General features: G+C 44.4%; 1 protein-coding gene across 2 annotated transcripts in view; it reads right to left on the bottom strand.

Annotated features, from left to right (window-relative positions):
* TCP11L2 (t-complex 11 like 2) overlaps positions 1-17,312 on the bottom strand; it is a 27,682-nt gene extending 10,370 nt beyond the window's left edge. The window contains exons 1-8 of one of the 2 annotated variants that reach the window (XM_019544785.1): positions 17,231-17,312; positions 13,626-13,680; positions 12,079-12,243; positions 9,667-9,802; positions 5,122-5,242; positions 4,400-4,620; positions 3,204-3,340; positions 1,218-1,402 (exon numbers count right to left, since the gene is read on the bottom strand). In XM_019544785.1, the coding sequence (XP_019400330.1) occupies positions 1,218-1,402; positions 3,204-3,340; positions 4,400-4,620; positions 5,122-5,242; positions 9,667-9,802; positions 12,079-12,214 (936 nt within the window). In that variant the 5' untranslated portion in view covers positions 12,215-12,243; positions 13,626-13,680; positions 17,231-17,312. Of the gene's footprint in view, positions 1-1,217; positions 1,403-3,203; positions 3,341-4,399; positions 4,621-5,121; positions 5,243-9,666; positions 9,803-12,078; positions 12,244-13,625; positions 13,681-15,756; positions 15,912-17,230 lie in introns of those variants that run through there. The other variant, XM_019544786.1, reaches the window with a different exon arrangement.
* Positions 17,313-20,770: the final 3,458 nt, after the last annotated feature.

Here is a 20,770-nt window from a genome sequence, read left to right as displayed (position 1 = left end):
GGGGGGAAATGAGAGTCACAAGCAGGGAAAGTGCTGTTGGGGTGGGGGGAAGGAAGGGGCAGTTCCATGTCTGTAAGCAGCTGTGAAGTTTAAGTGACCTTTCCAATTTACTCTGAAGATGCCGAGGTGTTGTCCTTAATCAACGTCCTGGCCTTTAGAACTCCAGGTCACTGGGCCAGGTGCCTATGAACTTATGCCTGTAGAACTGATTCATCTGTTGGAAGTGGTCAAATTTTATGTCAATGGAACAGTGGCACTGAAATCTCAAATGGGGCAACATGGGCCAGAGGGAACACAGATGCTTTGAAGAGGAGTCAAATTTTTGAGTATGACCTTGTATAGACAACAGAATCAAAGCAGAACATAGGGCAGAAGGGGGTCTCTTCCATCCTTAGCCATCTAAAAGACTGTTTATCATTAAACAGTCATTAGATCCTTAGCCATCTAAAAGACTGTTCTGTTTCCCTACTCCATAAGGAATGGAGCTAGGCATTATTTCCCTACTCCATAAGGAATGGAGCTAGGCATTATTTGCTTATTGCCAGTATTTGAGTTCATGCTGTTTTACAAAATGTTCCTCTAGTGGTATCAAATAAATAAGGACTAGAACTCATCCCAAAGGGATTCTCCAGATGGTATGGCAGGTACCCATCATGTATATGGATGATGCCTGAAGAATGACAGAAGCTCTTTCAGTATGATCCTGCTAGCACATGCCACCTTTGGCATAACAGAAAAATTCCACATTTAGTTGCACCAAATGATACAGAGGCCAGCAACCTCAGTACAGAAATCTAGCACTTGTCTGTAGCCAACAGGAGATAATTCATAATATGAACTGATGAATTGCTGTTTTGCTAACTTTGCAGAAAAGTTAATCTGGTCATTAAATATTATCTTGATTGTATCAGGGAAAAGGGAATTGGCATAAACTCTCTTGTCATGGTAGACAGTGTACACACAGAGTATCACTAACATAATGGTATGTCACTGTAATGCACACAGATAAAAACATATCATTTCTAAGAGTACGCCCTTTGGTTATGGAACATAGTACTATAACACCAAAAGCACTGTTTTCTAAGAGATGTCTACAAAGGGTTATATGATATCTAATGCCTTTATTGATAAAATTGTTCCAACTTGCTTGCAGTTACAAAATTAAGAATAATTTGAGATGCTGGCATAATTCAACAAGCATTATCCAAATCACTTACTTCTGGAACTGTTTTTTGATAATCCCACTGTAAGAGTTTCAAGTAACCGTTGTTTAGCACCAGAGTAGGACTCAGTTTTGGTTTAGAGCCGCTATCAGCACCGGGGGATGATGATTCACAGGAAACAGAAGATAATTCATCTTTTATTGATTCCTTTATCCATTCTGTTGTCAGATCCAGAGCATCTAAATATTTTTTTGAAAAAGCACAGATCTACTGTACAGCTTTCAGTGGAAGCATATAGCAACTTGACAAATTATATAAGTAAATAAAAGTACTGCACTCCAGAAACCTATATACACACACACCAAACAGTAGTAGTAGACTGCTACATCTACTGCCCAACCAATTCCTACTCCCTAATCCCTGCTTGTCTCACACACCCCATGCCCCCTTCTCTCTCCCAGCAATCATCACTGACCAGCTGAAGCATCTAGGCAGGTTATAAGTCTTACAGCAGATTAGATTCTTTGGAAACCTAAGCAAAAGAGTTGAACTCAAACCTTCAGAAAAAAAGACAATAAGGAATTGGCCAACTACATCAACAATCTCTCTCCTTCCACAAGCTGTTTTCTTAGTGGTTTCACTGTATTTATCCAAACTCTCAGAATGACTCATTGGTGCCTTTGCAATATCTAAACTATGCATTTCTTCTCACCAGAGGAAAACTGCATAATGCTTTATTATGGAACTGATCCAGCCTCTTCTTACCACCAGTTATGTGGCACATAAAGGTTTCCCTCGCTTTATGCGGGTTCTGTATGTGCAAATTCACTCCTATGAGATGACCAAAAATTTGTTATATGCAAAGTAAATTCACTGTTATGTGATCAGTGTGGTGGAAGCCTGCAGTCAGCTGCTTTGTGCAGTGCGCACACCAAAATATAGTCGTGGATCTGTGCTCCTTGCTCATTGTCTGTGACACATATTTCTGTAGTTGCCATTCCCATTATGATAGTGTCCTGTGCTTGTGTGTACTGTCTGCTGTTGGTGCATACCAAAATTGTCTTGTAAAAGTGGTAGAAATGGGTCTGGGGGCCAGTACAGGCTAGGTCTTGGAACGTATCCCTATTGGTTACATTGTAAAGTGAGTTCCCCTTATGCAAATTCAGTTATGCACAGTTTTCCAGGAATGCATGTGCAGCGAGGGAAACCTCTACAAAGAAAAAGTCAACAAACATGTTTACTTGCATGGGTAAGGCCTGGTTTAAATCGCGATTTCCCATTAAAAAATAAAATATGAAATCAAGTGATTTTCATAAAAAATGTGATTTGCAAGGAAATGCCACAGCACAGCAGCTTGTGAGGAGTTGCCCAGCAAACAGCCATATCACTCAGCACTTCCTTGCAAAAAAAGATGGAGCCATGGGGATGCTTTCCCCACTGTGAAGTGCCCAATCTCCACCCCCACCAGCAGCAAATGAGGCTGAAGGGCAGCAGCCCCCCACCTCCCAACCCTTTGCTGGTTAAGGGTGTCTCTGAGCCGCTGCTGCCATGCCAAGTGAGTTCAGCTGGGCTGGGGCCTGCCAGGCATTAGACACGCTGCCAGGTGAATCTGCCCTCCTGCCCCATTTGCTAGTATCATGGCCTAATTGTAGGAGGGTGCCACAATCTGGGTGTGAAAATGGCAGCTCCTGCCATGTTTGGGCTATGATACTAGTGAGCTGGGTCCAGGATTTAAACCAGGACCTATGTATAGACATTAGGGGGTTTTTTTGGTACAGGAGAAAATGTTCCATGAAATGAAAGTTAAAACTGACTCCTTGTATGTAAGAAGGGCTGTATGTCAGAAATTGTACCATTTTTGTGTTGCACATAGTAACCAATCACCTGTCGGCAACTGTTACTACACAGTGTTATACCAGGTTATTTTTTCTCCCCATGCCTCATGCTCAAAATTATCTATAAATACACAGAAAGGCTGACTTTAATGGCTTCCACCAGACCTGATTAGTTAAGTGAACATATACACAGCTTAATACTTACTTGGCGTTTCTTCGAGAATTTCTTGGAATTTTGTTCTTTCATAGTCTACCAAGTTACGCTGAAGGTGTGGTCTGAGGTTCTGAATTGTGTAATTAACCATATCCATTTTCATGAGATCCAGAACATGTAATATTTGTCTGAAAGTATAAAAGGCAAGATTTTATAATGCAGAGCCATGGAAGAATTTGAAGTTAGCTCTCAAGGTGAATATATATATGCTTTTAAATAGAATGCCTGATATACAATCACATATATTCGCTGCATTCCAATTTGAAGGCAAAACATGTTCTAGGTATTGAAGAGACACTATTACCACTGCAATACAGCTATTCTAAAGCATTCCATGGTGATCTGCATCACAGAATAGTTTGGGAAATTAAATAAAATGATACAAAATTTAAAATTACAGACTTAGAAAAAGATGTTAAGTACTCAAGACACCAATGATTACTTAAGGCCAACTACAGTAAAAGAGGAAGGTTTTACAGGAATATAAGGCCAGTTAGTGCATCTTGCCTGAAACCAAACGAGATTTTTAAAAATACTAGCAACTTAAGTATAAATAGCTTCTTATCCTCCCATTAAAACAATCTGCTCCTTTGCATAAATCAACTCATGGTATATATATATACACATTTTTCACATAGGTGGCTATTATGATTTACTCTTATTATTATAACAAAAATATATTTAAGGAATGATAAGCTGGATTTTTATAGACACATGCAAACTGGTTAACCAAATAGCAGCAGTAAATTATTTATTAATGGGAATGTTAGAGCCAAAAATATAGCCTCACTTTCAGGTGGAGCATGTAATACATTCAAAAAAAAAAAAAAAAAAAGTTCAGGAGACTCACTCATCTTTTTACTTAAAAACAAAACAAAACAACAAACAAGCAAATAAGCACAGTACTTGTAAAAATCCTTTAACTGTATGACTTTAAGGCACTTTTCAGGACAATACTTTTTTAAAATCAGGATTTACAAACAATATGCTTATAAAGAGACAAGCAGGACTCCAAAATTAAATACTACACTACTGAATATCTAAACACATATCGGTCACGTGAAAACATTTAGAAAATTCCTTTACTTGAGCTAAGTGTTCCAATTTAATATTAGCTCTATTGCCTGTTTCAAAGTGGTATTTCTCCTAATAAGAGCAACAGAATAAAAAGGTAGCTGAACACCAACCTCAGCAACTCTACAATATCATCAGTTGCTTTCAACTGTTTTATGTCATCATCCCTTATTGGAGCACACAACTTCCCCATAGTGTTGATGACATAGCTAGCTAGTCCATGAACATCAACAGCATTATGTTCAGCTTGTTGTCTTATAAGATCTGTATCCAGAACCTCACATATTTGGTTTCGAATCCTGTTTGCTCCAGGAGTCAAAAAGGAAAGAAGAATCTAAAATAAAAAAAAACCAACAAATTGCCTATCAGTAAGAAATTAAGTGAAAGACTTTGCAAAGTTTCAAGCGTATGATGTTGAGCCTGACTTAAAGAAAAAAAAGATGGAAAGACAATGCATCATTTCATTCTAAATGGAAGCAGATGAAGGAAATACCATCCCGTTCCATGAAGCTGTTGACAATTTGTTTCCTGGGATATCAATTAAAAGTTTATGAAACTTGAGCTGTCCACAGGAGCAAATTTTTTTTTAATTAATTAGCATCAAGAAACTCAGTAATATACACAATCCTGACCTTCCCTTATTCAGGGGAGATAATTGCTTTTGTCTATTGAAAATACAGTATTATAGCTCAATGTGAAAAATGACACCTCTCATTCAGATGCCCTTGAGTGAGAGGTCTGTGCAGATGAAGTCAATGTCAGGACAGGGGAACAGACTGCTCACAGAATATAAGGAGCATGAAAGAAGGGAAGGGGGAAGAAAAGACTAACTTGCCTCCTTAATTTCTTCAAAGAGCTTGATAGCATGTTCATATTCTGGAGGATCTTCATTCAATTCCGATTCCAAGAGATCCCAAAATGCCTTGTGTACAATTTTTTTCACCCTTCCCTCCAAGCTACAGGGGGGAAAAATCCGTTTTAATTAAAAAAAGCAAAGGAAATTTTACAAGTCTGGTAACTTGACCAAAAGAGTTCACCACACTAATAACTAGAATATTTAAATCTACAAGCATTATCACTTAAGCTATGGGTTACCAGAGTCCATAAATCAAGTGCAATTAAGAATTCAGCGAAAAGTCTTCCTACAAGAATCCTAGTATTGCAGAAAATGGTGATGACAATTCATTATACAAGTATTAACATGAGGGACTTGTACACTATTTCTGACCCAACAAAGCATGTGCTAAATCAGTTCCACTGGCCTAATACTATGGGGGACTGGACTTTATCAGAAGTAATTATAATTAATGATATACAAGCAGTAGCAGATCCAAAAATATGCCCTCCTGCCGCTCCCCCCCAACATACACTTTGGCTGCATCACACTGAGCTCTGAACACTCTGCCCAGTCCAGGTGGTCTCGTGTGTGAGCTTTGACTGAGCAGGGCTTAGCCAGAGCCAGTTTTGTGCAGCTCTAGAGTGCAGGGGGTGAACACTGCTGCTGTTCACCCTTTCCCTTCATCCCTGCTGATTTCAGGAGCAGGGGAAAGAAGGGGAGGAGAACCAGCAATAGCAGTCACCTCATGGGCTTCAGGGCCATGCAAAAGCAGGGGCTCCAGGCCAACCCCATGCTGAGAGCTCACTTGTGACAATCAAAAAGCTGACATGTCACCCCTGAATGGCCCCCTGCATGCCAGCAGAAGTTGGTCCACTAGCACTGCCAGATTCCATTTTAAAATTATAGCTTAACTGCATAAATATTTGCTTCCTTCCCGTCTTGTTGGAAATTTTCACACACCATGCAGGACAATATCAGAGCACTGATTGCATAGGTAAGTCCATAGTTTATACATAAAGTTATTTACCAAGTCCACTGTGTAGTTAAAAGCTGTATACAGTATACCCGGTTGTACAACGTTGATTCCTATTCCCCTCTTTTCCAGAGGATTTGAACTGATGGGAAGCACTAACAAAGGTGTTCTTCATTTCTACTACCAGAAAGAGGTATTTGACCATGTTAGTTTCAAGTTAAAGTAGAAGGCAGGGCACAGTGGCACCTTAGGAAGTTTATACATGCGCTCTGGGAAACGTGGGGGGGTGCTTTAATTAGTGCAGCTCCAAGAGCCACACTAATTAAAAGCACCCAGAGTGTCAGTGTAACAGCATTCAAGTGCTGAAAAATAGTGACGGGCTCCTTGAACTAGAATTCGAACACGCTTTAAAGCACCCCACCGCCATTTTTCAGCACAAGGGACACTGCTACATGACGCTGGAGGCTGCTGGAGTGTGTTAATTTCTGTGGTCCAGCAGTTTCTATTAATCGAGTCTGCTACAATGCACTGGAATTACAGCACATCAGAGCAGGCTCCCTGCACATGTGTAGGAGCCCTTATAAACTAACTTGTTCAGAGAGGCATGTGCTTCCATATGCTACAGCCTACTTAAATCAGGTGCTTATGAATGGACTTGCAGAGAGCAGGGGTACTAAACAGAAAGCAATAAAGTCATTTAAACACAAAGGATAGAGAAAAGGGGAGGAAGACAGTGGAAACAGCTAAGCCCCAGAAGGAGGGTTGAAGAGATCAAAAGGGATAAAACAAAGCAGTTAACCCAGTAAGGGACACAGGCATTATAAAAGCTAGTCCAGGTGATGGGATAATTCAGAGTCTCTGTTGAGACCATACTTAAACACAACCCAACCTATGGATGATTTGTTGTTCTGCAATTCTGCATTCAAGTTTTTTTTGTTTTTTAGGGTTTTTTTGAAGTTTTGTTGTTTAAGAACAGGTACTCTTGAAGTCAGTGATGAAATGTCAAAAAAGACTGAACTGTTCTGCCACAGACTTGTGACATTCCGGAATTGAAGTCAGTGGCATCCATTCATTTTTTCATGTAGGTATTGCCCCATCTGTCCAGTATGGACAGCAGGTGCGCATTGTAAAGTGGTGATTGCACAGATTATGCTGATAGAGGAGCAAGTGAATAAACCCCAGATGGTGTTTGGCCCAGTGACGATGTGGCCTGTATTGATGAATAGACTTAGCTGACATCTAGGTCACTGCAAGACCTGGGGGCTTGGCGAGACCAGAAGTTAGGCAGTCTGTTGCTGGGGAGGTGTCATTTGAGATCGGGGCGCTGCCTGTAAAGCAAGACAGGCTTGTCCCCCAAGGCTGCTTTGCAGTGATCATTTTCCAAGAAAGGTCAGAAATCATTAATGATGTACCCAACGTGTTCAAACTGGGGGCTGTAGGTGATAACAAGAGGGATTCTGTTGTACTTGTTATGGAATTAATATTGTAGAAAGTCAGAGCAGAGTCTGAGTCTGGCTCTTATCTATTTGAGAAGCTTGCAACTGCATTGTCAGTGTACATATCAGATTCCTCTAGTGTGCACCCTGGTCAGTGGGCTCAGAGCAGATATGCCTGCAATCTAAAGCTTAGCTATGGGTCAGTAGTTCTCAACCAGGGTGCTGTAGCACCCTGAGGTGCCTTCAGATCCTTTCAAAAGATGTCACAGCGTGCCACACACCATCAGCATTTTCTAAAAGGAATTCACAGTACTAAAATGGGTCAGTAGTTCTCAACCAGGGTGCTGTAGCACCCTGAGGTGCCTTCAGATCCTTTCAAAAGATGCCACAGCGTGCCACACACCATCAGCATTTTCTAAAAGGAATTCACAGTGCTAAAACCATTCTGTCCTGCTCTGGCCTTTCTGAGTTCTTTGCAACAGAAGAATTACTCTGTTATTTTTCTATAGTAAAAAAAGGAGTGAAAACTAAGCTGGTATTTTCTGAGAGGCGTCTTCAGCCTAAGGAGGTTGAGAACCACTGCTCCAGATGACAGATCTAATGGTGTGCTTAGGATGAAAGCTGGTGGCCTAGAGGTAGGTAGGTGTAGCACTCAGCAAGTTTACAATACAATGTGGTGGTGATGTGGCCACTGCAGACAATCACAGTAGTATTCAGTAAATGAATATGCTGGGTAAAGCAATCAAGAGTCAGTTTGATGAAGGGGCAGAAGTTATTAAGTCCTGATGGAATTTCTCTAGCAATTCCTCCCCAGGCATCCATATGATGGAGATGTCATTAATGTACCTCAGGTACACCAGGGAGAAGAGAGAGCAGCTACAGATGAAGCAGACTCAAGATCCATCAAATACATTGGCAGATACTGGGGGGAGGGGGGAAAGGGGGAGGAAGCATGAATGGCACTGCTGTGGGCACATGCATTTGTAGGTATGGCAAGTCTCCAAACCTAAAATAGCTGTGTGAGGACAAAGCAGAAGATCATGATAGAAACAGCAGCAGTGGCATCACTGAGGATAAGGTTGCTTATAACTTTTAATCCATCCTCATGGAGGATGTTGGTTACAGAGATGTGACATCCATGGTAGCTAATATGGTGTTTGCTGGAAGCTTGTCAATGGAGCCTAGTTTCTTTAGGAAATCTGTGTCCTTGAAATAGCTGGCAGCTCCAGTGGCATACAGGAATAGGATAGAGCCACGAGTAGCTAAAAACTCCCTCTATGATAGGCACCATTCTCTGGCATGGGTACTACTAGGTTGCCAGGTTTGTGGATCTTTGGTAATAAGTAAAAGGTACCTAGTGTAGGTTCCCAGGAGGTAGACGCATCAGTCCTCTCCTGTGGTAGCATCTTGAAAAACTTACATAGTTTCCTCTAGTATTGTTCTGTGGGGCCTTTGGTCAGGAGTTTGTAAAACTATTGGAAAGTTGTCTCTTGGCTTCCTGTAACTACTCTGTTTTGTCCATGCAGCAGTGGCACCTCCCCTTCCCACCCTTTATCAGCCTAGTGTATGATATCACCACAGTTATTTTTAAGTTTCGATACAGTTCTTTGTTATACAGGACTGAGGCTGTAATATAAACATTGGGTTTTTTAAAATTGCAAACAAGAAATCATTCAGACTGGACCATAGTAAGTATGGCCTCAGCAGAGACTCCAGATTCTTAACTCATTATCCAGACTTGCACTTATAATCCTTATGTCCCTCAGCAGGTTAACTGCTTTATTTATCCCTTTTGATCTCTTCAACCAACCTCTGCCTCCCTCGGCAGTTCCTTCCCCTTTTCCTATCCACTGTATTTAAATTACTTTATTCTTTCTATCCCTTGTCTTTGCAAACCCATTCATAGCATCTTATTAAAGTAGGCTACAACCTATGAAAGCTCATGCCTCTCTGAACAAGTTAGTCTAAAAGGTGCCACCCTGCCCTACCTTTCACTAGCAGAATTTATATTGCATAAGCTATACTACACTGCAGCTTACCAAGAGACCTCTCATGACCTGCCTCTTCCACATCCCACCCCCAAAACCAGTTTCTGCAAAATTCAGGCTCTTACTTTTAGATTCTCTAAAATACCTGTTCTGAGGGAGGTCAACATGTTTCATGCAGAAGTTTTCATTTACAGCAATTTCATGAGCTAGTGTCAAATTTGACAAGTTCCTTGCAGCAGCCATCAGTTCATCAAATGTAACTACTGTAGGAGGACTTGTTGCTAGAATGAGAACCACAAAACCATTTTAAACATGTTCAATCACATATAAAAACAAAATAAAACCACCACACCATATTGGAATTCAGTAATCTATTTTGCAAGTGACTAGATATGATATTTTATTTCTTGCTAACTGGAAACACAGCATCAGAAGCTAGCCAGACTGCCAGATTATTGCATCATCTTAAAAAACAAACAAACAATAAAATAAAATAAAATCAGGTTAGTCAATTAATGTCCTCTTGCCTTTGGGAGTTGAAAATATCTTACGACACCTTTTTAAGAGCAGCAGTTGACTTTGACCTCTTAACTAAGGTAACCTTTCCACTTAGTCCAGATCCCAAAATTTAAAATAGATTGCCCCAAGTTTGGGGCTAGCAGTTTTTAAATCAAAGTCATTAAGTAACAATGCACACAGGCTATATACTATACTAACCAACTGCCTGTCAAGAATGACCTGGGGAGGAGGAGCAGGGACAGAGCACCACCACCCAACACCCTGCAAGGCCACTGCTCTACCTCTGGCCCCATGCACACCCCCCACCCCACCCTGCATCCAGCCCCATGCACCAGAACGGGGGGGGGGGGGGGGGAATATGGCCAACACCCCACACCGTCACTTCCAAGGAACAGGGGCGGGGAGGAGCGGGCCTTGCCTTCCCGCTCCATCTCTTCTGTCATGGCGGCACTTCGCCATCCCATGCCATCCCCATGACAGCAGGGACTTGCCAACCCTCTCCAGCCCCTCAGTCCCTGCTGTCATGGGGGAGGCAGACAGGGATACAGCCCTGCATCCAACCCACCCCGTTCCCCCTGCTGTATCAGGTCCAGACCAGTTTCCCCTGCCATCCAGCCTCATCTGCCTCCATGGAGCAGGGCCAGAGGGGTGGAAAGGCCAACGCTGCTGGCCAATGGTGCAGAGCCCCTCAGTCCCTGCTGTCATGGCAGTGCCATCCCCCTCTGCCTCCAAAGAGACTGTCTGGCCCCTCAGTCCTGCCCGCTGTCACGGCGGCACTTCTGTCTGTGCAAAGCACTCCAATTGTTGTTTCTGTAAGCATTGCGATTGGCTGCCAAGACAACCACAATCAGAGTGCGAATAAAGCATTAAGGGCAGACGGACAAACTAGGCTTTCATAATATTAGAATTAGCGAGCACAATAACAGCTAAATTTCTTTCCATAGCCACTATGACAACATTCTTAAATCAGTACTCGGAGGTTAAACAATTTCTGTTCCATAATAGATGCCACACTGTCTTGGCCTCATATGAAGGCAGGGGCCAAATGAGTGGTGCAGAATTGGTCCATGGACCAGAGGAATGGTGTGGGACCAGCCCTGCAGGCCAGATCAGGCTCATGGACTGCCCCCACCCTTCCGGTCCAGGACCTGGCAGGAAGAAGCCCATCATTCTGGGCATGTGGCTGCCACCATAGGAACTAGTCACAGTGTTGGGCTCCTTCCTGCAGTGCTGCTGGGGTTCCAGCATTGTAGCTCATGCCCAGGAGGTTGACTGCTGCCCTGGGAACAAGCTGCAGTGCCAGGCTCCTTCCCCCAGTGCTCCTGGTCTTCCATCACTGTGGCTGTCACCCAAGTACTTGGATACAGCCATAGGTAGGTTCCCCAACGCTGCATGAAGGCTGCAGGCCAGACGATCTGGATTTTTGGGCTGAACCTAGCCTGAGAGCCACACGTTTTACCCCAAGATTAAGAGACTAGTCAGGGTCAGTACAGCACTCCATGATTAAGGTTTTTTGTCAATTTTTAAAACACAGTCGTATTTACCTGTAATCACTCAAAATAACTTGCCTTTCTCCACCTCTGTACTTTGAAGTCTTAATGCATAGTGAAAGGAATGTCATACTCTATGCATTTAGCATCATAATTCAGAAATTTAAGGGTGAATGGAGGCACTGCTGCTCTTTACATGAGATCACATTTGGGAAATTAACAGAACAGCACTACAGTGTGACCCGTAAGTCAAAACCAGAATTACTCAATACAATAATGCTCTGCCTGGTACACTTTGCTTGCTTTTTCAGGTGGAAGGAATCACATTCGTTTCATGTGCACCCAAGCAAAGGATCTGCTCACACCTCCTGCCTGTTTTCCATGCCTTTGACACAGCAATGGTCACCTCAAGCAAGCTGTGTCCTCCTAATATTAATAAGGAAATTAATAAGGTCCTACTTCAACAACCAAGGACACCAAAGAAACAAAAGGAGAGTTAGCCCAGTGGATCTACATGTACTTTGCAGGTTTAGTTTAAATCTGCTTACAGGCAGGAGAGCTGGGTTTGCTTGAAGAATCACTGGTAAAACTCTGCCTTGAAAATTCAGAGTCACTGGAAGAAGCTGTGCTCTCAGACAGTCTTGAAGAATCTGAATCACTGATCTGGTCATCACTGAGAGGCATTTTGATTCGCTTGATATACTAGGCAACGCCTATAAAGACAAATATATATTTCCTAAAATATCTCCCCAAAAATGTTATGATTAGTTACTATTATGGATATTGTAGGCTACATTGCAAAAACAGGAACGCTACCAGCCCTCAACTTTAGTTGATTATGAAAAGTTAATTAAAATATATAGGACTATGCGTGTCCTAACATAAATAATTAGCCAGTTTTTCCAGGATGTTTTATACCTGGGTTTCTGTTGTACAGTTCTTGGATATCTTTCAGGTACATCCTATAGACTTCAAAAATGCATAAAAAATTCTAAATAAAAAGCCAGAAAGCACCACACTCTACCAGTTGTACAAAGTTACTGTGTTGTCATAAGTATCAGAAACACAGTTCTTGTACTCTTTAGAGGTATTTCTTATAACACTACCCCTTCTTCTTTCTTATTTCTATAGAATTAACTGTCTGAGAGTAATTTTATTTCTATAACTGGCTGGAAGATGACACCTTAGCTATTGCTTTTCTTCTGCAAAGTGACTGTGGCTAGAGGGATCAACCATATTTGGGAGCAGGGGCAAGAGCTGTGGGGATGTGGGGGAAATAATATACCCTTTTAAATCATTTCATGCCCCTTGACACTCAAAAGGACCCACTGCACTGGTGTGGCCTGAGACACCTGCTTCCACATCTTTCGTTACCTTTCTGCCCCCAAACTCCTTTTTGCCCTTCTCTTGTCTGCTACTTTACCACTGAAAGCCAGCTGAGAAGTGCCAGAGGCCTGTGTTGCCTCAGCCCTGTCAGCCCTTAGGAGAGTGGATTTTGCCCTGTAGAAGGATTATATTCTTCTCCAGTCACACATTCAAAAAAATGGATCCCCCTTTCCATGGAATAAGGCAGGCAAGTCTAAATGGTCAGACACTATGAAGCCACAAGTATCACTGGCAACAAGTGGCTTGTAGACCGGAAACAAAATGGATTAATTTTTATATATGCTTTATTACGCTTGTCTTTTTTATATATAAAAATAAGTAAAAAAGACAAGTATAGGAAATCGGAAGAAAATGTCAGAATAACCTGTTCTTATCCTGGAGCTTAAATCCAAGGATCCAGTCTTTAACCAGCTTCCCAGGTTAGACAGTAGACTCTGCCACTGACCTTATGCCAGGGCCTCCAGTATCTCCCTGTCAGCTTATTGTTCCCAGTCTCCTTGGCAGAGGTACTTCAGTCCCCACCAGGAAGACTGAAGACAAAGCCGTGTTCTCTAGGCAGGCTTAAGTACCACTGCTTGTCTGGCTATTAACATACATCATCCCTTCCTTTCTAGGGGGACCCACATTATGCCACTAAGTTTGCACGCCCCAGTACATGTTTACTGGAGTACAAATTGCATCCATTTTGAGGTGAATCCAGGACACCTACCTACAGTAGCAAGCCACTGAATAAGAAAAACTATGTTGAGTTGTATAGTCTTCCCCTAAGGAAAGAAAAGCAAAAAAAAATTAGTAAAAACCTAATGTTACAAATTACAGTACATAGTAACATGCAACCCATGAACCATCCCGTTTCCCAAAAAGCTTAAGAGTAAAATTGCTTCCCTCTTGAAATAAATTAAGTTACATCTAGGAAAGAGCATGACATCTGTATGCTCTTGCTATACATTGTAAAAATCCCCACACAAACAAAAACAAAGAACAGGAAATTAAGATTATTCATCTAATTAACACCACAGATGGAATTAAACAGTTTGAGTATAATTACTCAAAATGGAATGTGGTTTGAACAGCAACATTAGTACACCTATCCTGGCATAAAGTGCCATGGGATAAACAATGGTCATAGTTAGAAGGTTTTAATGAGATGCTACCTCGTAGCATTTTGTCTCAAAATGTTCTTCCTCAGTTCTTCTCAAGATGAATGCAGCTCTACATTTGCAAACCTAGGGTCAGTGCCTAATGGATCAAGAAAGGCAATGAACTTCGTTCATAACCAAACAAGTGTAGCTATGGTGTGCAAATTTCTTCCAGCCTTTTATCTGCCTAGCCTGAAGAGGCCTATCAGTTGGCGGAGGGGGGGATTAGGACAGTGGGGGGGTGATAATGACCAATTTGCTTTCTGTACCCAGTCAACCCTCACTGCTGAGAGTACCAACACATCAGTTTGTTGTAGTTTTGAATGTGACTGCCTATCCACTAAATAAACTTGATTTTAATTTGCCAGCTCATTCTACATAGCCCCTCATACTAAACTCATTTGACAGTACCAGGGCAACTTCCATTAATGCATTAAGCAAGATGACTCATATCTGTGTCAGAAATTTCTTCTCATCCTCCTCCTATGGAGAGAATTATGATCAGTGGAGTGTCTTATTCTGTTGAGTTTCTTAAGAGAGTTAGGCATATGAGAGGAACAATTCTCAGTGTAGTGTTGCAGTTTTCAGAAATAATGGTAGAATTGTTGCTAGGAGTGGGGAGGTCACAAGTTCATGTTATGAAAGGTCTCTTCAAATATTTTAACTGTGGGCTTGATACACGTTTCCTGGCCTGTTATGCAAAAAGATAAACTAGATAACATCTCTTCTACCCTTGAAATCTAGCCTTGTATGTAACCTATTAAAACTGCAAATAAGCTGAATTATACAAGCTACTGTAGAAATGCACTCCCACTGTCTTGATCAAAGGTATTCACAAATATCTTCACAAAAAATACCCACACTTCAAATACACTTGTATGGAAAGAGCCTAAAGGGTATATATTTATTCTAGAGACAATAAGAGGCGAGTCTCATCATCAGGAATTGGACCACAACAGCACACCGTTATTCTGAGACTGAAATATTTAAGTATGAATATTCCTACATGGAGCTATCTTCCAAATACTGGATACCTGAGAACAGCATGATAAAATGGTTTTGCCTTTAAAAAAGTCATAGCGTGCAGCATGTTCTACAGAAAAATGTAGAGCCCCATATATTAAGGATAGAGCATGTACGCAGTTTGTCATTATTTGAATCGTACGCCATAGTTATAATTCATTTAGTTCTCATCAAGAGGCACATGGCAGACTAGAAGATTTGAATCTGTCAGAGCACCAAGAGAGATCTGAACAGACAGCAGCATTGTGCTATCTTGCCCCACAATACACCTTAACCCTGAACTGAAAGAGTCAACTACATGGCGTGAAATAATCTAATTCCTGTATCTATTCAATCTTTGGACTTTTCAGACACTAAAGGGTTTCCGGTAAGGTGTTTTAGCAGTGGACACCTGTGTACTAGAAAGAGACCAAAGCCTAATTCCATCTAATATCAGTTCCCATAGCGCACACATACATGGGTGCATCTGTGAGAAACAGAAAACAATTCAATTTGCCAGCACAGTCACTGACAATTTTTTCAGCTCCTCTGTGACTGATGAACCCTCTCACTTGTTGGTAGAATCTCCTCTGCCAAGAAAAGCAAAGATTGTGCACATGGCACTGCAATGCTGTGGCAGCTGTGACTGGCTGTCAGAGGCAGGTAAAAACAGACAAGGTCTGTGAAAGAATCACCCACCAGGTATTTGTGAGAAAATACAGACTGCAACCCGGTCATCAACTCCTCATGTGTGCGCTCATGATTGAACAAGAGGCTATGTAGCCAGCTTTTCCTTGTCAAGTTTGACGGAAAAAATTACTTCTGACGAATTCAAGAAATCTCTCTTGTAGTTTGGAGCCTAAAGAGAAAAACATCTGCTCGGTCTCTCCTTTGATTCACAGTGCTTTGTATTACAGTTTCTGCCCCTTGTTTAAAGCCCCAGGGAACGCATTTCTGTATGTGCCAAGAGTCGACCTTAGCTTTGCACTCAACAGCTCTGCCTGGATTTCTGCAGCAGTCTCGCTGGCTTATTTCTCCCCAAGGGCCTGCCTGTTGAGATTTCAGGTGCTGGCTCAGTTGTTACTATTGTTTGGTTTGAGGTGAAGTCGACTGTGTTCCTTCTTAGGGTGTCAGCTGTTCACTCTGACCAGTGAGGATACAGTATCATAGGACATTTATGCATCTTCTCCAAGAGCAGCAATGCTTTAATTAGAGCAGCTCTAATTACAATGCCTGGAGTGCCTTGTGTATCAGCATCCCTATGCTTCAAAATGATGGCAGGGGGAACTTTATCTAAAGCTCAGCTGCCCCTGCTGCCATTCTAAAGTGTGGGGACACTGATACATGGGACAGGGGAGGCTGCTGGAGCGTGGTAGTTACAATTAAGCCTGCCCCATTGTGTTGGAACAGCCTTGCTTGCTCCTGTACAGGCACCCATAAAAAAAAGCAGGGCAGGATGGGACCTCCAGAGGGCATGTAGTTCAACCCCCTCCCTGAGGCAGGAGCATCCTTACCCAAACTAGCCCGTAAGCTAAACTCTGCATAAGACTATTGTCAACCCTGACACCACACAGACCTTGCTCCCTCACCTGTCATGGGTAAAGCAGGGGAACAGGGCAGCCAATATCCAGCTTCTATGTCATGTTGTCAACAGACACTCAAGAGATCCCAGGACCACTACAAAGGAAGGCAACCCCCACTCTCCCCACAAGCCCCTTTGATTTGACCACGCAGTAAAATTCCTTCCAGGCCCAAATCTGGTGCCGGGTCTGAACCAGAGCAGAGGGGAAGACGCTGCCGCCAGGAACCCCCGGCTTTGACCCCAACACTGGCACAGCCCGGCCTGCCGCCAACAATCAACGCCGTGAGGGAGGCTTCAGACCCTCTGGCGACGTATCCCGTTTCGTCAGCACCCCTGCGCACACATACGTGCGCGCGCCTGCCGAGCGGAGCAAAACAGCCCCCTCCCCCCGGACCGGCTCCTCCCCCGGGGCCGACCCAAACAAACAGCGTCTCCAAGCGCCGGGGAGAAGGGGGAGAGGGGGAAGAAGTCCCCGCTCTGTCCATGTACCCCACCCAGGGCGGGTCTCGGTGGACCCCCGCGCCCGCTGCCCTGTTCACTGCCCCCGGCAGGGTGCAACAAGCCCCCGGCGCACTGCACTCACTCACCCACTCACTCGCCCCCGCCGCGCAGCGCGCTGTAGTGTCATGCACGATGTCCGGCTCCAGTGTAATGCAGCTAGGCGTGGGCGCAATGCAGCGCACCGTCCAGACGCTGCTCCCCACGGGCCGGGACTTTAACTTTCTCCCCTCCCCCCTTGTATTTATGCACTTGGACGAGACTCTATGGGCGCTTCCAACCCGGGGGGGCAAGGTTAACCCTTTGCCCTCTGCCCCCGCGAGGGAAGCAGAAGAAGCGCGGCGGGCAGTGTGCGGAGAGCGGGGTTCAGGCGCGGCCACCCCATCCAATCCCTCCAGGGAGGGGCTTGGGTGAGTCCCGGAGGAGCTTCTCCCCCTCCCCCCGACTCCCAAGAGAATGGAACGTTCCGCAGGGAGGGGCGGGGCTGCCCGTGTTTACGGAAGGATCGCAGGGCTCCGCCCCCCGCCCCCACCGCTTTCGGTGGGGGGAGGGGTCTCCCCGCTCCCTCTGGGCTCCGCCCACCAGCGGGTCTGCTCTGTCCCGCTCGCTCTCTTTGTGGGGCAGCAGTGTCCTTGCTCATGGGTCTTAAAGAGCCCCTGACGAGGGACCGTGCGCATGTGGGGGCGCTGCCCAGCGGGTGCTGGCACCGTGCAGAAGGCAGGGCACATCTGCACCTTGAGCCTGACTAAAAGACTAGCAGGCTCTCCTGATGCCTGAAGCAAGCTTGCAAAGAGCAATTTTTTCCAGCTGTTTAGTTGGTCTAATAAAAGATACCACATTTACCCAAAGAACCTTTTGTGACTACAAATCATGCATAGAGGGAGGGTGAGAGAGAGCCTGCAAGGTTGGGGGACCCCTGAGCTAGGGTCATACAAAGCTGTGGAAGGACATGGAGAAGCCCAGGATGGGGAGAGAGAAAGAGACCACCAAAGACCACTTCTCCCTGCTCCAGCCCTTGCTCAACCTGGGCCGGGTCCATCTGGGGGGGCTGTAGCTGCTACACATTTACATCTATTACTCAGGACTGGTCAACTGTACAGTAAATTTGGACTGGACTGGCTGCCTGTGTAAAGTAACAGTCATAGGATTGAAAAAACAGGACTATGCAGCTCTAAAAGGAGCCAGCGAGCTGTCAAATTAGTGCTTGGAAATGTGTGCAACAAGCGCACAGCTGGTTTCTAGAGGGCTTTTATTGGAACATGTAGCAGGGCCCTCACAGACTAACTGCACTAGAGATGCATATGCTTTGGTGAGCTCAAGCTCATGCCACCAGGTGCCATCAGCAGCAACAAACAGTGAAAGCCCCCACTGCAAAGCACAAGACCCACCAGGTGCTGACAGAGGAAGGCATTGAGCTTTAAGGCTGTCTGTCTTTCACCTCAATGAGGCCACCAACTGCAGTGTTCACGTGCCCTCTAAAGGTCACTGCCCGGTCCTGCCCTGGACTTGTTCTGCAGCTCTAGGCCACCCACTCATATCCGTGGTGCCCCAGGTTGCTCCCCGCAAAGCTCGTTGCTATACTGTTGTGAAGCGTAATGAGTGCTTACTAAGTTCTTTGACATCTGCCCATGGTATGCACCCAAGAAATGGGAAATGCTCTCATTATAAAAGCCACCCCTGCAGCCTGGCTGGCCTCACTGATGAGGCACAAACAAGGTTCGGTTATTTGCCAATAATAGTTCCTGACTCTGAGCCATCTACAGTTGAGCGCTTCACCTACCAGACCAGGAAGCAAGGAACTAAGAATATCAGCAGTCATTCCAGGACACTAATCATACATTATGCCTTCCTTGTCCTTGCAATGCACTACTACTCTTGCTTCACTGTGTATACAAATCCTTTTATTATTAGCACACTGACAAGTAGTGGATATGATGGATGTTGCAGTCATTTATAACAATGACTGTTGTTGGTGCTAATTAACAGCAGCTTGGCTAAAAGTAATTGATAGAGTAAGTAACTTCAAGCAGCTGCTTGAAAGAGTCTTTTTTTTTTTTTTGCAAGAGATGACAAATACCTTTCAGTCTTGTTCCTTGTGTCGATTATTTGGAGACATTTGATGAAATTATGTTCAATAGCTGAATCCAATGACTTCTATAAATGTACTTTTAATACACACTATATTGTTTACATTTTGTTTTGCATCTCATTAGCATACAAGACCCTCAGAGAAGCTTTTTAATTCAAAAAATGCTGGAGAAGAGTCTATTTGGGATGGATTTACATTGAAGAATTACATAGAAGGCTCGTGGTTTCCCTTGTAAAGGGTATCACTCGTTCCTTTTAAATTAATTTCAGTTTAGTTCTCATCTGCAAGCGGGGAGATATGGGTTCTGGTCCTTGCTCCAAGGACTGGTGGTGTCTTTTGCATTACATTCCCACAAACACCACCACTGCAGGGGAAAGTAGCGGCAAGGAGGAAACCAGCAGCAGCAGGGGGCAGAGGGGAAGCAGCCCAAGCCCTGCTCTTGCTCCACCGTGTCACCAGCCCTAACCCTCTCACTCAGTGTCTGTGCCCTCCAGCACCTAGCATTTTCTACTTCTGACCCTCTGCCATCTGCTCCCCAGTGCCTACACCTCCCTGCCACTTGCTCTCCATTGCTTGGTACCCCATGCTACCTACCCTTCCCCCCACACCCCCACACCCCTCTCAGTCAGGCCTCTGGCCCCTGCCTGGCCCAACTTCAGCGACCCCCCACCCCAGTCAGGCCTCTGGCCCCTGCCTGGCCCAGCTTCAGTGACGGCAGCAGCTCCAGCCCTGGGACTGGTTCAGGGCCACAGCTGGAGCTTCTGTTACTGGACAGGGTCTAGAGCCTCAACTAAGGATAAGCATCAGTGACAGAGGGGACAGAGGCAGCAGGGAACTGGCAGCAGAGGGAAGCAGAGTTAGGGGGGCAGGGAGCAGGGTGGGGGGCAGAGAAGGCAGGGGCACAGGTGGTGGCTGAGCCTTCAAGCCTGGGTTGGTTCTGGGGCCAGGGCTGGAGCTGCAGCAGCCACCTGCTCTCATCTGCCTTGTACTTGAATCCAAGTGGATGGGACTCCCTCCCCACCCCCACCCCCACCCCCCTCGCTGAAAGGGGGAAGAAACAAAACACTTGTCTTGGATTCAAGTAATATAGTACAGCAGCAGTTCCTTGAAGACCTAAAATGCAGGTCACCCCTATAGTATGCTGCAGAACCATACTCCCTATCTGGTCCAATGTATTTTTTGGGGGGGTTTGTGTAGTGGAACAGGTTCAGTGTGGTAGGTGGAGAGGACTCCCATCCAAAAGTAGCCTTGTCTACAATAGACAGTTTTGCCAACGAAAGTTTTGTATACACATCTCCACAATGCAGACACCACAGCACATCTACATTATGGGATGTTCAGGCCTCCTGGAAGGGACTGTGGATGGTCATCATCATCTGCCCACTTGCTTTAACTCTTTTGCACCTATGCTGCCATTTTCTAAAAGCAGTCACAGTCAGGGGCGGATCCAGAGGGGGTGTACCCACTGTTCCTTGGTGGCTCCAGTTCAACACAGCTCTGGATGCCTGACTCCCCTGTAGTGTAATGTTTAGGAAGGAGAAACC

This window comes from Crocodylus porosus, unplaced genomic scaffold (genome assembly GCF_001723895.1).
Source record: "Crocodylus porosus isolate Cpor-Errol unplaced genomic scaffold, CroPor_comp1, whole genome shotgun sequence".
NCBI lineage: Eukaryota > Metazoa > Chordata > Crocodylia > Crocodylidae > Crocodylus > Crocodylus porosus.
The sequence above is the reverse complement of the archived record's forward strand: the minus strand, read 5'-3'. Positions and strand labels throughout refer to the sequence as shown.